Genomic DNA, 12,698 nt, shown 5'->3' with positions numbered 1-12,698 from the left:
ATAATAATAACGGATCAGTTTGTTTTTTACCAAGTGTTTTTGTTAAACCACATTATTGAAGTTGAAGTCCTGGCTTTCACATAAAAACCCAAGTTTAAAGTATACCAGTCAGTCCAAGCCTGAGACAAGACCAAGAATTTTGGTGGTCAAGACCAATACCAAGTTCCTCAAAATGTGATCTTTATTTTTGGTTTGCAAAATGGGGGAATGTAATTATTCTCTTATTTCTGTGATCTTCAAAAGCAAATGGGTACTTTTGTGTTTGACAGAAATAAAATATTTGCAAACATCTGTCTTTGCTTTGGGAAAGAATGACAGTTGCAAATTTACATAATATTCATACAGTTATCCAACATTTTGTAGCGCATAACTTTTTGGTTCCAAAGCACAGTTCCAGCTAAAATGTCTAGTCGACAGGACCATAAATATACATGTGATTCATATATGAGTCTATCGATTATAAAATCAGTGGCAGCCCTATTTAGAATATTACGCGAGAAATCCGCTGATCAATTTTTGGGTAAATAATAAGACCTTTTAGATTGAAATTAGTGACGTCGACAAATAGAAACAAAAGTGCCCTCACCTACAATACAAGCACATTTCACAACATTCCTGATCTTATAATCCCGAGACCGAGTGCACACAATGTCAGGGTTGTTCCAATAATGACGTTGTCGCTACAACCCAACATGATAAATCCACACAGAAGGTCAAATCGGGCATGGCGGCTGTATTGAATGGTCTTTTTTCACACTTGCCACGATCGTCTTAAGCCTCATAATGTTCTTAACTTGGAAGGTGAAACTTTGAAGCAACTTGTCAGATTGCTAATCATTACCACGTGTTCGGTCTGCGCATATTACGTGTTTTTTAAAGAATTGTGCCTGTTTTACATCGTCAGTCAATGTTTGGAGTTTAGTTTTCCGGTAAACTGCACCAAAAATTTTGGAGAAAGTGGTCACTGGAGTCGACAGCTTGGTGTTATTTTTGATCATGACTACAAACTTTGTAACACAAAGTGAAAAAAAAACATTCCTGAAAAGAATGCTCATTTCAATTTTCAGAATTCTCGCATGGAGTTAAATTTTTTGGTGGCTCAAGAGCAAAAGATTGATACATTCGTAAAACATTATTAACGGCTTTCTTAAATTGTTAAATTGCAAAAAGCCCACTGTAATGTTCATACATTCATTTTCCAAACCGCGTATCTTTACTAGGGTCGTGGGGGTTGCTGGAGCCAATCCCAGCTAACTGTGGGCACCAGGCAGGGGACACCCTGAATGGTTGGCCAGCCAATCGCAGGGTACAAGGAAACGGACAACCATTCACACTCAGACTCATACCTAGAGACAATTTAGAGTGTTGAACCAGGCTACCCTGCATTGTTTTTGGGGATGTGTGAGGAAACTGAAGTACCCATAGAAAACGCACACAAACCCAAGGAGAACTCCACACAGTGAGGATCCACCTGGTATTGAACCCTCAATCCCAGAACTATGAGGCTGACGCACTAACCGCTGCCCACTGTAATGTTTAACATCATATTACAATTATAAATGTCATACAATGGTAACCAGAGTAAGCCTAAAATCCAGTTTAAATTGATTACCGTATTTTCACAACTATATGGCGCATCACATTTAAAGGCGCAGTGTCAGTAATGAGTGCTATTTCTGTATTTGACAGACACACAAGACGCATCACATTTAAAGGCGCACCCACTAGATGGTGCTGCGCGAAAGAGAATGTCAACAAAACAGTCAGATAGTTCAGGCAAACTTTATTAATAGATTACAAATCAGCTTCCTGACAACTCCATTCACTCCCAACATGAATAAACAACAGGTTTTTTTTTATTTTCTCCGAGGTTAAAGTATTAGTATTTTCGTGACACAACACTAGCATAATAACTCATGTTGAACAGGTGGGCATCTCATCAAAGTCGTCATTAATCGAGTCAGTAATTTCTGCCTTCCTGAAAGCTCGGACCACAGTTGAAACTTCCACTGGGAATGACGACGAACATAGAATTAATGTGCTCGATCAACCGAAATGCAACGCCGTTTTATTTATCTCAGCATTCTGGGGCTGCTTGCCGTAGTTGCCAGAGCTTATGCGGTTCAATATATCTATAGTAGAGTCGGGGGCTGCTTGCCGTAGTAGTACCCTATCGACTGATTTATTTTATTTTATCGTGATTACAATTTTAGTATTGGTCCATATACAAAGCGCAGTGGATTATAAGGCGCCCTGTCTATTTTGGAGAAAATTTAAGACTTTTAAGTGTGCCATATAGTCATGAAAATACGGCATATATATATATATATATATATATATATATATATATATATATATATATATATATATATATATATATATATATATATATACATACACATATATATATATACATATATATATATATATATATATATATATATATATATATATGTACATACACATATATATATATACATATACATATATATATATATATATATATATATTCTTGATCTGCGATTGGCTGGCCACCAGTTCAGGGTGTCCCCCCGCTTCGTGCCCTAGGTCAGCTGCGATAGGCTCCAGCACCCCGCGTGATCCTTGTGAGGATAAAGTGTTTCAGAAAATGAAAAAAAAATGATTGTATGTTCTTGATGTGTGTTGAAAGCAGTGTTTAAAAGAGAACACGACACCAGTGTTGTGACATGATGGTGTATGTTGCTGTGGGGCTAAATTACTTGCTTAAGGACGTACCGCGATTGATAAAAGCATTAATTTTAGCCTTTACCAGAAAATCCTAAAGAAGTCACTTCAGTAAGCGCACTAGAGTTTCCAGCAAAACAGAATAGTGGCAAGTCATCTCAATAGTTTAAATAAAAAAATAAAAATAAAAAACATTAAGGCGGGGAATGAGTAGTTATCATTTTGACCTAACAGTTTTGGATTTGGGGGTCCCTACTGTGTCGAGTTGGCATGTTCTCATCGGGCTTGTGTGTTGTTGTCTCCGGGCAATCTAGTTTTTACAATTTCAAGCTATTCATTGAGTTTGGTCTATCTGTCTATCAATTTAAAATTTTGTATTTAGGTGTTGTAAAAAAAACATCTTTGTTTTGTTCAATTCTATGATATGAAACGAAAGCACCAATGTCGGTTGCAACTAATGTGAGTGACACCATGAGGTTTAACAAACCTTACGTGTGTGCACATTTGCAGGTTATTGACTCAGTAATAGCCATGGCATCATATACTTTGATTGCCATTGGGGTTGCAAAATATTAGAAAAGGTTGCCATTATGATTATAATCATGATTGGTAAATGCATTGCTACCAGTAACCAAAAAAAGTGTGTGAGCGTGTGTGTGTGTTGGTCTTTAAGTTTGTCACATTAAAGGTGTAAATCTTTGTGAAAACAGGTGACATTTCTTGTGAAGAGTGAGTGTTAAACAAGATCTCATGATACATTTTGAATTAGATTTAGTCTTTTAAGCGATTGTTTTTATTTTACTGGCTCTTATATGGTCCAATTAAATGGTCTCAATTAGTGCTGATTTCCGCCCTGGTTGCGCTCAAAGGAGAACATACAGGAGCACAAAATAAGCATCCCGAACTAAGATGATGTCAAGCTTGAAAGTGCCATTGAAAGATAATCCTCCATTAAATAAAATTAGAGCATGCACTCCCTGATTCATCTTTGGCCAGTTTACTCCCACATCCCAAAAACATGCAGGGTAGGTTGGTCGAACACTCTAAATTGGCTGTAGTTATGTGTGTGTGCATGAATGGTTGTCCATCTCTTTGTGGTCTGCGATCGGCTAGCCTCCAATTCGGGGTTCCCCCTGCCTGCTGCCCAAAATTGGCTAGGCTAGGCTCTAGCACCCTCCGTAACTGTCGTGGGGATAAGCGGTATAGAAAATGAATGAACAAATTAATAAAAGGGAACAAATTAAAAAAACATACAAGTTTCCTCGTGGCCTTGTGGCTCATTTGAAATACTGTGGAATGAGATTATGAGCATGAAAGCCTTCCCTGATGAATTGAAAAAAAATCTCTGAGGAATAGTGAGAGTAAATATCTCCAATATCAGAGCTACCATTTCATATACAATGTACAAGTTCAAGTAGATAAATTTACCCATCTTTTCATCTGGTTTGTGTACATTCACATGTGGAATTCATCACTGATCAAAGTGAAGGGGGGGCTGGAGCGTAGATTTATGTATATGTTTAAGTACATTGCTGGAGGATGAGAAGGAAATTCTCAACATTTTACTGTCTTCATCACTAATGCGTTTAGCGGACACCTGTTGTGCGCATGTAGATGTCGTCCTCATCACCATCATCTGCCTCCCACGCACGTGCGCGCGCACGCACGCACACAAAAGGCTCGTTGTGTAACTAATTGAGGGCAAATACGCTTTAGTCGCGCGGTGTTAAGACATTCCTGCGCGGATTGGGCGCTACTGGCTTTCCATGCTTTTCACGTGAAATGGCCCTTTAAAAGCCCGCGTCCTCCAATCAGGCGGAGACCCTGCGTAAACAGGCGGACAGAGAGAAGGCGAGCGTGTGCGTGTTTGCTTTTTTTTTGGTGGGTGTGTACGTTCGGTGGACAACAGATCAGCTCCGAGGATGGTCTCGTCTTATCCTTTACCGGAGGGCTTCTCCGAGTTTGATGTCTTCTCACTGGGATCATGTTTGCTGGTCGAGGGTGAGTCTACATGCGCGTGCCGGGCATCCATTCCTTTAGACGTTTATTATTAGACCCATCCATGACTGACTGTCTTCATCCTCCGTCTTAAAGGTATGATGGGCTTCTTCCTGAACGCGGTCACCATCGCCGCTTTCCTCAAAGTGAGGGAGCTGAGGACCCCCAGCAATTTCCTCGTCTTCAGTTTAGCCATGGCTGACATGGGCATTTCCATGAACGCCACAATTGCGGCGTTCTCCAGCTTCCTCAGGTGAGTCACACAATTCCCATCACAATCTGCAGAGGTCCCTTTAACTTTTTATACATGCGTACATATAGATCATTTCACTGTATCCATTTATGTATTTAATTCAGTCATTCATTTTCCCAATCGCTTATCCGCATAAGGGGGTGTCGGACTCTATCCCAGGTAACAATGGGCACCAGGCAGGAGTCACCCTGAATCGGTGGCCCACCAATCGCTGTATTTATGTATCTATTAAATTAAAATAAATGTGAATTTCGGATAGAGAAATGAAGGTATGTAATGTTCATACATTCAATTTCCGTACTGCTTATCCTTACAGTGGTTGCGGGGCCTGCTGGAGCCTACCCCAGCCAACTATGGCAACCGGGCATGGACACCCTGAATGGGTGGCCAGCCAATCGCAGGACACAATGAGACGGACAACCATTCACGCTCACCTCAAGGGACAAATTTAAAGTGTTTATCCAGAGTACCATGAATGTTTTGGGGATGTTGGAGGAAACTGGAGCTTGGTCAATATAGTTAGATTTTTTTTTAATTAGTTCCAAATTGCCAGACTTGATGCAATGAATTTATTGAGGTTTACTTCACCTGGAGTGCCCTTTAACTTATCAATGTACATTAACACAGTAGGTAATTGAGAAAGCCCAAATTATCATGGCTTAATGCCATTCAGCTGTTATTTGAACACGGATGGGAATGATTGTTTTAATTTTCTATTTATTATTCCTTTATTACATTAGTACATCATATTATTATAATTACAATAATTTTATTACATACAAATATTAACAATCATCATCATTATATCATGGCAGACCTTGTATTATCAGCAAATATCGTTTTGCTGTCCAAAGCATTGATATGATATCGCCATGAAATTGATCATTACATCCCCATTGAACACCACTTGAGCTCAATAGTTGGCAGCACTTCTTAATGTAGAATACGTCTGTGTGTGGCTTTGAACCTTCTCAAGGATACAAAAAATAAGTGTTGAAAATGATTAATTCACACAATCCCGCCTTGACAGGTATTGGCCATATGGCTCAGAGGGATGTCAGACTCATGGCTTCCAGGGCTTCGTGACAGCTCTTGCCAGCATCCACTTCATCGCCGCAATCGCATGGGATCGATACCACCAGTACTGCACAAGTGAGTACAGCTCTGCCAGAACACAAATATAAAGTCACTATGACAAGGTAAAACAAACACATACTATTATTACAAACACCAACTGATAAATGCTTTTTCAGTGCCATTAAGAGCGGAAGACACCTAATCCAACATCAACTAGATTAGACGTCTATCGCCATCAAGGGCAGTCAATGTTTTAATCACTACCAAAGGATCTCTCTACTAGTGGATTAATCAATCAATTGGTCAATATTACGTACTGATGCAAATGTGTATATGCACAAATGGTTTCTCATATAGCAATTGGACAACCGCCGAGGATGGAATTTAATTAGGGTAAACGCATGGAGCTTATGCCTCCTAAAAAGCTTTTAAAAGCTATTAAATAGTTGTGTAAATAACTCAAATTTAATAATACAATACAGTATTGATTGTCTCGACAATGACAAAATATTTGTAGATGATAATTAGATTTTCATTTGTGGGCCTTATATGAATTTAATTTAGTACACTTTTAAAAGAATTGTTTCCATTTAACTTAAACCAATAAAAATTATGAATCAATTTGGTTGTTTCTTACATTTTCATTGATAAAAGATTTTCATACAAATAGCATTCTTAAAGGTGGATTGATTTTATGTTGCGATGGGTTTCAATTTGATAATTGCTAAACCATACAATGTACTAATCCAGATTGGTATTTTGTTATACCCCAATTTGTAATACAAGGTCATCGGTAGCATAGCGCTGGGTAAGCGTCATACCCATGAACGTTGAGGTTTGGCGGAAAAGTGGACCTTTTATATTCCTTATTTCCAATTAATTCAGACCTCCATTTAATTGGTGCCATAATTCATTTCAAGGTATTGGTTTGAGAGAAGCCACCTGATGGTGTAGTGGTTCACTCGTCTGACTCTGGTGCGGGCTAGGATGGGATTGATTCCCGCTCGGTGGTGGTGTGATTGTGAGTGCGAATGGTTGACTGTCTCCTTGTGTGCCCTATTACTGACTGGTCACCAGTCTAGGGTGTAGTCCACCTTTTGCCCGAAGTCAACTGTGATAGGCCCCAACACTCCGCGACTCTGACCAGGATAAGCGGTGTTGAAAATGAATGAATGAATGAATGATTTAAGGATTAACTTTAAATCAGAGTTCGCAAACATACTGGATAGCCTGGTAGTTAATTTAGTCAGATGACCAACTAAATCAACACTTAGATTGAGCAGCATATTTTTGCAGTTTGCTAGCATGCGTTCTATTCCCTTGTTGCCATGTAACTGTTCTGCCATTCTGTCTACATCTACCAGCTAATATAGCACAAGAAAGATACTAGACATAATCATCAATACTGGTTGTGATGTCACAACCAGAATGGTCACATGAAGTGTGTAACTTAGCTAGTTGCCAAACAGGTTGTTTACACCTATATATAAGTACAGAAACTATTTCTAGTAACTAACATTTGTTGTCACCATTAACCAGTTCCAAAAACAGACAAAGGTGCGAGAACTTTGGGTAAAAATAGCTTTCACCGTCACTTATTAAAATGTGTACAATGAGTGTAAACTGTAAAACATCCCAAATGGTCAGTATATGTCCCAATTTTGATAAAACAGTGTACAAAATGATAAATCACTTTAAAAAATGACAAATCACTTTACAAAATGATAAATCATTTTACAAAATGATTAATCACTTTACAAAACGATAAATTACTTTACAACCAAACTGTCTGAGACAAGTGGTGAACACACAGCCACTACTGATATTTATTGTACATTGGAACAGAAGTAGCAACTAACTAAAATAAAATATCAAAGTATTAATCACGTTTTACCAAAGATTACTGCAAAGCATGCTGGAAATTTGAGATGGATGAAAAGAGACTTCAACGCAAATTGCACAACATTTGAGGGAGCAAAAATTACTGGAACAAAGTGCTGTTCATAAATAATTCGGTAAACACACTGTAGTTTTTAAAAAGTATAAACCAATAACAATTGTAAAACTGTTTGAATTTAAAAAAAAGAAAACATGTGCAGGTAGTCCCAAAATGTTCAAATCGGCAAAATGGGAATCACATGATCCCTCTTATGCGTTCCAGTTAACTAATTAGGTATGACTGACAGCAATAGATGCTCAACCTATCACCATCAATTCCTGGCAGACAATTTTGGCCCAACTGGATATCCGTGAGAGCATGCTGGCACACTCTAAAGCATATTCATAAAATGACAATCAATTGCGTGTGTTCCCCAGGAACTAAGCTGCAATGGAGCAGCGCCATCACTTTGGTGATCTTCATCTGGCTCTTCTCCGCCTTCTGGTCCGCCATGCCTCTCATCGGCTGGGGCGAGTACGACTACGAGCCCCTCAGGACCTGCTGCACTTTGGACTACAGCAAGGGTGACAGGTACTGATGGCAATTTTATGACAATGACTGGTTGATAGATGTTGTCTTCTAACTCCTCGTGTATCTTGATAGGAACTATGTCTCCTACTTGATTCCCATGAGCGTCTTTAACATGGCCATCCAGGTGTTTGTTGTCATGTCCTCTTACCAGTCCATTGCACAGAAATTCAAGAAGACGGGAAGCACCAAGGTAAGGACAATCTGGATTTTTTATGAAAGGCAATGAATGAATGTATTTCATTTTAAAATCCTTTAAAACATTTCATTATTCATTCATTCATTCAATTTCTGAATCGCTTGTCCTCATTAGGGTCACGGGGGGTGCTGAAGCCTATCATAAATTTGGGCAGGAGGTGGGGGACACCCTGAATTGGCGGCCAGACAACCACTCAGGTCACTCTCAGACCATGGGTCAATTTAAAGTGTTCAACCAGGCTAGCATGCTTGTTTTGGGGATGTGGGAGGAAACACATTAATTCTATTTTATTGTATTTATTTATGATTATTTATTATGAAATACATGCAATCTTTTTTTAAAAAAACAGGAGGTCGGCCCGGCGGCTTGAATGGTTAGCGCATCGGCCCTACAGCTCTTGGGTCCTGGATTCAAACCCAGGTCGGTCCACCTGTGTGGAATTTGCGTGTTTTCCCTGGGCTTGCGTTGGTTTTCTCTGAGTACTCCAGTTTCCTCCCACATTCCAAAAAACATGCATTCTAGCCTGATTGGACACTCTAAATTGCCCCTAGTTATGGGTTTGAGTATGAATGGTTGTCCCCCGCCTCTGGCCCAAAGTCAGCTGGGACAAGCTCCAGCACCCCCCGTGACCATAGAGAAAATAAAGCAGTTCAGAAAATGAATGAATGCATGAACAAATCAGGATGCGCTAGCAGGAAATGATCATATTCAATCTGTGAATTCTTTCAATTTAAATGGTACAGTATTTAGTTATTCATTTATTCATCCATATCATTTTTTTAAATCAATCAAATGATAAATGTCTAATTTTAGTTTTAGTTTTAAATACAATTTATTTATGGGTAATTTAGTCAGATAAATAATTGAAAAGAAACATCCTTTCCGTTTTTTTTAAATTATTTTAATTTATTTCAATACAACAAAAAATATCCTTTCAGTGCCCTGATACAGCATAGGTTCATTGTTCCTAGCAACTGTAGGCTTTGCACGTGATCCTATTGCAAGTGGGAACATAGCAGCCCACAGAAGCGACCTCCCTATCCGACACGCTTTGAAGTTAGTCACTGGGAGAAACTGCAGGGAAACGCACACTCTGGGATGCACACGCACATTCCTCATGCGCTCCTCATTGAGAGTAACGCAACAGATTATGTAGGTCATGATCAACACACGACCCAGTGCTTCGGCTTGCATCGGGGATGGGGGGGGGGTCCGACAATGCATATTTAGACAATGGCGATTGCTTGAAACAAGTTAGTTAACCGTTAACTTTTTATACTACGTGAGGTCACTATTTGCAGATAATGAATTCTCTTGATGGGAATAGCTGCATTGTATTTTTACTTTAATTAGACAAACATGCGAGGGTAAAGGTTTTATATTTGCATGATGCATTTGTTTTTATTTAGCAGCCTCAATATCAGAAAGTACTGTATATGCCTATATTTAATATTAACTCAAAATGGAAGTTTCGATTTTCATAATTCAAATCAAGCAAACAAGAAATAAAACCTTTCCAGGATATTGTACATGAATTGAGTTAAGAAACAAACAGATAAATACATTTTCTTTATCATCCCATTTTTTCGAATGGGTCTATATGAGGGGAAAGAAAAATAATCTAAATAATTATAGGATAAGCCGTCTCGTGGTGTAGAGCAAGGGTGTCAAACTCGGGTTGGTTTGCGGGCCACATTAATGTCAACTTGATTTCATGTGGGCTGGGCCATTTTAGATATAATATTTAGATTTTTTTTTAATAAATGGATTAAAAGAACTGGATTGAAATCCCTGAATATTCAATTTTTTTATAGATCTAAAACAATGTTTATTTAGCTTTTTTAAATATATTTTTAGATTTTACAAAATGATTTTTGAACTAAAAACACAGAAAAAAATGATTAAAAAATTACAATTATTGATTTAAAAGGGGGAAAATCCGGAAATTTAATATACATCTATACTCTTCATTTTAATTTGATCCTAAAACAGAAAGTCGGCACTCATGATTTACTTTCCCGGGCCACACAAAATGATGCGTCGGGCCAGATTTGGCCCCCGGGCCGCCACTTTGACACATGTGCATTAGGGGAAAAATCAACGTCAGTCCTCCCAGTCAAAATTGTTTGGGCATCTTTCTCCATCAATGGCACTCAAATATGATCATTTTCAGCCAGCCCTCGTGGTATGCATAGACTTACATTACCACTAAAAGGGAGTTGAATAAATGGCATGTTGGATTCCGTGAGAGTGAGTAAGGCTAATGAATTAGCGGCAGGATCTGGATAGAAGCATAAAGTAAAGAATTCTCAAGGGTTAATCCTGCACTCTATGCTTCTTGTTAAAACCTTGGATTATTCCCCCATCTGACTGCGACGTCGGTACTGCTTTCAATAAGATTTTCCTTATGAAGTACTTAATAATGGTATGCAGGAACTATGGTAATTCTAACACGACAGTTATAACTCTTTTTGGTCTGTATCGTACTCCTTGTCCAGTTCAACCCCAACACGCCCCTTAAAACCATGCTGCTGTGCTGGGGTCCATACGGCCTCCTGGCCTTCTACGCTGCTGTGGAGAACGCCAACTTGGTTTCACCCAAGCTCCGGATGGTAAAAACATGACACACACACCAACGATTTGATTTGTAATTAGGGCTGTTGCAAACAATAATTTTCATAGTTGATTACTCACCAAAAACCTTTGTTTTAGTTGAGAGATCAGCTGCTGTAAAACATTATTTAGGGGTATTTATTCTAGGCTTCACGTTTTTGCTGGAAATTAGTGGTACTGCAGCCATTAACTAATTAACATTATCCAACTGTTTTGAATGCAAAACAGAAGTAACAAATTCCCCATTTTGATTGGTTAAAACCTGCTTTTGAGATTTTTTTTTAAATCTGAGAATTTTACAGGGTTTTTTATTTTTGTTTTTACATGAAACTGAACAGAAATGTAAAATTAATAGAAGTAAAGGAATTACTGTTTTCCCATTTTTATTCATTGATCTTCCCTGCCACGTATCCTAACGAGGTAGTAGGATTGTTGGCGACTATCCCAGCCAATCGCAGGGAAAAATGTGACAAATTCATACGTAGAGACAATTTGAAATGTTCAACAGCCTCCCATGCTTGTTTTTGGGATGTTGGAGGAAACATGCCTAATTTGAAAAAAATAGACATTTAATAAAAATCTGTTTCATAAATCATGTCCACTTTTTTACATGTTAAAAATATTAATAATCTCCTAAAATTGCTTAATAAAATATATATAAATGAAGAGAAAATTAAGAGATAAGTTGTAGTATTTATTTTGGAGGCTCCAAAAGTCATTTGTCTGCGAGATGTCATTTTTGAATGGATTTTAGTCAATTAGTCAATGAATCGTGTCAACTCATCTTATATTTGATATGCTTTTTGGGAGATTTACAAGGCTATCATTGATATGAACACCTGGACCAGGGGATGCCAACCCACAGCATTTTCATCGGTTCTCAAAAGTAAAAAAATAGCATTTGGCTTAATTGGTCTTTCAGCAGTAACAAGAAAGCAGCCAATCAAATTTTTTTTTTTTACTCATGCGACTTCAGCTGCCGAAACCCTTCTTCAACATTCAATTAACGAAGCAAAGAAAGAAAGAAAAAAGGGACTACAAAAAGTCACATCGTTATGAGATAAAAGTCACAATATAAGAAGAAGGAAGTCAATTTTTGTAAGTCTATATCTGATGTTATTTCTTCCCACTCAGATGGCCCCCATTTTGGCCAAGACCTCCCCCACCTTCAACGTCTTTTTGTACGCTTTGGGCAACGAGAACTACCGAGGAGGCATCTGGCAGTTCCTCACCGGGGAGAAAATCGAAGTGCCTCAAATTGACAACAAGTCCAAATAAAGCTAGCGTTGCAAATGTTGCACAGCCATTTCGCTTGTGGTGGTTTTCTCACAGAGGTATACTAGTGGATGTCATCCGTCTGTTGTTGTGCTGTTGTATGTTGTTGC

General features: G+C 38.5%; 1 protein-coding gene across 1 annotated transcript; it reads left to right on the top strand.

Moving 5' to 3' along the window:
• Positions 1–4,474: 4,474 nt before the first annotated feature.
• On the top strand, positions 4,475–12,619 carry rgra (retinal G protein coupled receptor a). Its single transcript, XM_077614204.1, has 7 exons — positions 4,475–4,707; positions 4,801–4,957; positions 5,988–6,109; positions 8,351–8,504; positions 8,577–8,694; positions 11,199–11,312; positions 12,448–12,619. Exons 1-7 carry the CDS (start codon positions 4,629–4,631, stop codon positions 12,589–12,591), a joined length of 888 nt encoding a protein of 295 aa, XP_077470330.1. The 5' UTR covers positions 4,475–4,628; the 3' UTR covers positions 12,592–12,619.
• The last annotated feature ends 79 nt before the right edge of the window (positions 12,620–12,698 follow it).

Source organism: Stigmatopora argus, chromosome 11, assembly GCF_051989625.1.
Source record: "Stigmatopora argus isolate UIUO_Sarg chromosome 11, RoL_Sarg_1.0, whole genome shotgun sequence".
In the NCBI taxonomy this organism is placed as follows: domain Eukaryota; kingdom Metazoa; phylum Chordata; class Actinopteri; order Syngnathiformes; family Syngnathidae; genus Stigmatopora; species Stigmatopora argus.
Note: the sequence above shows the minus strand (reverse complement) of the source record. Positions and strands in the feature narration are given on the sequence as shown.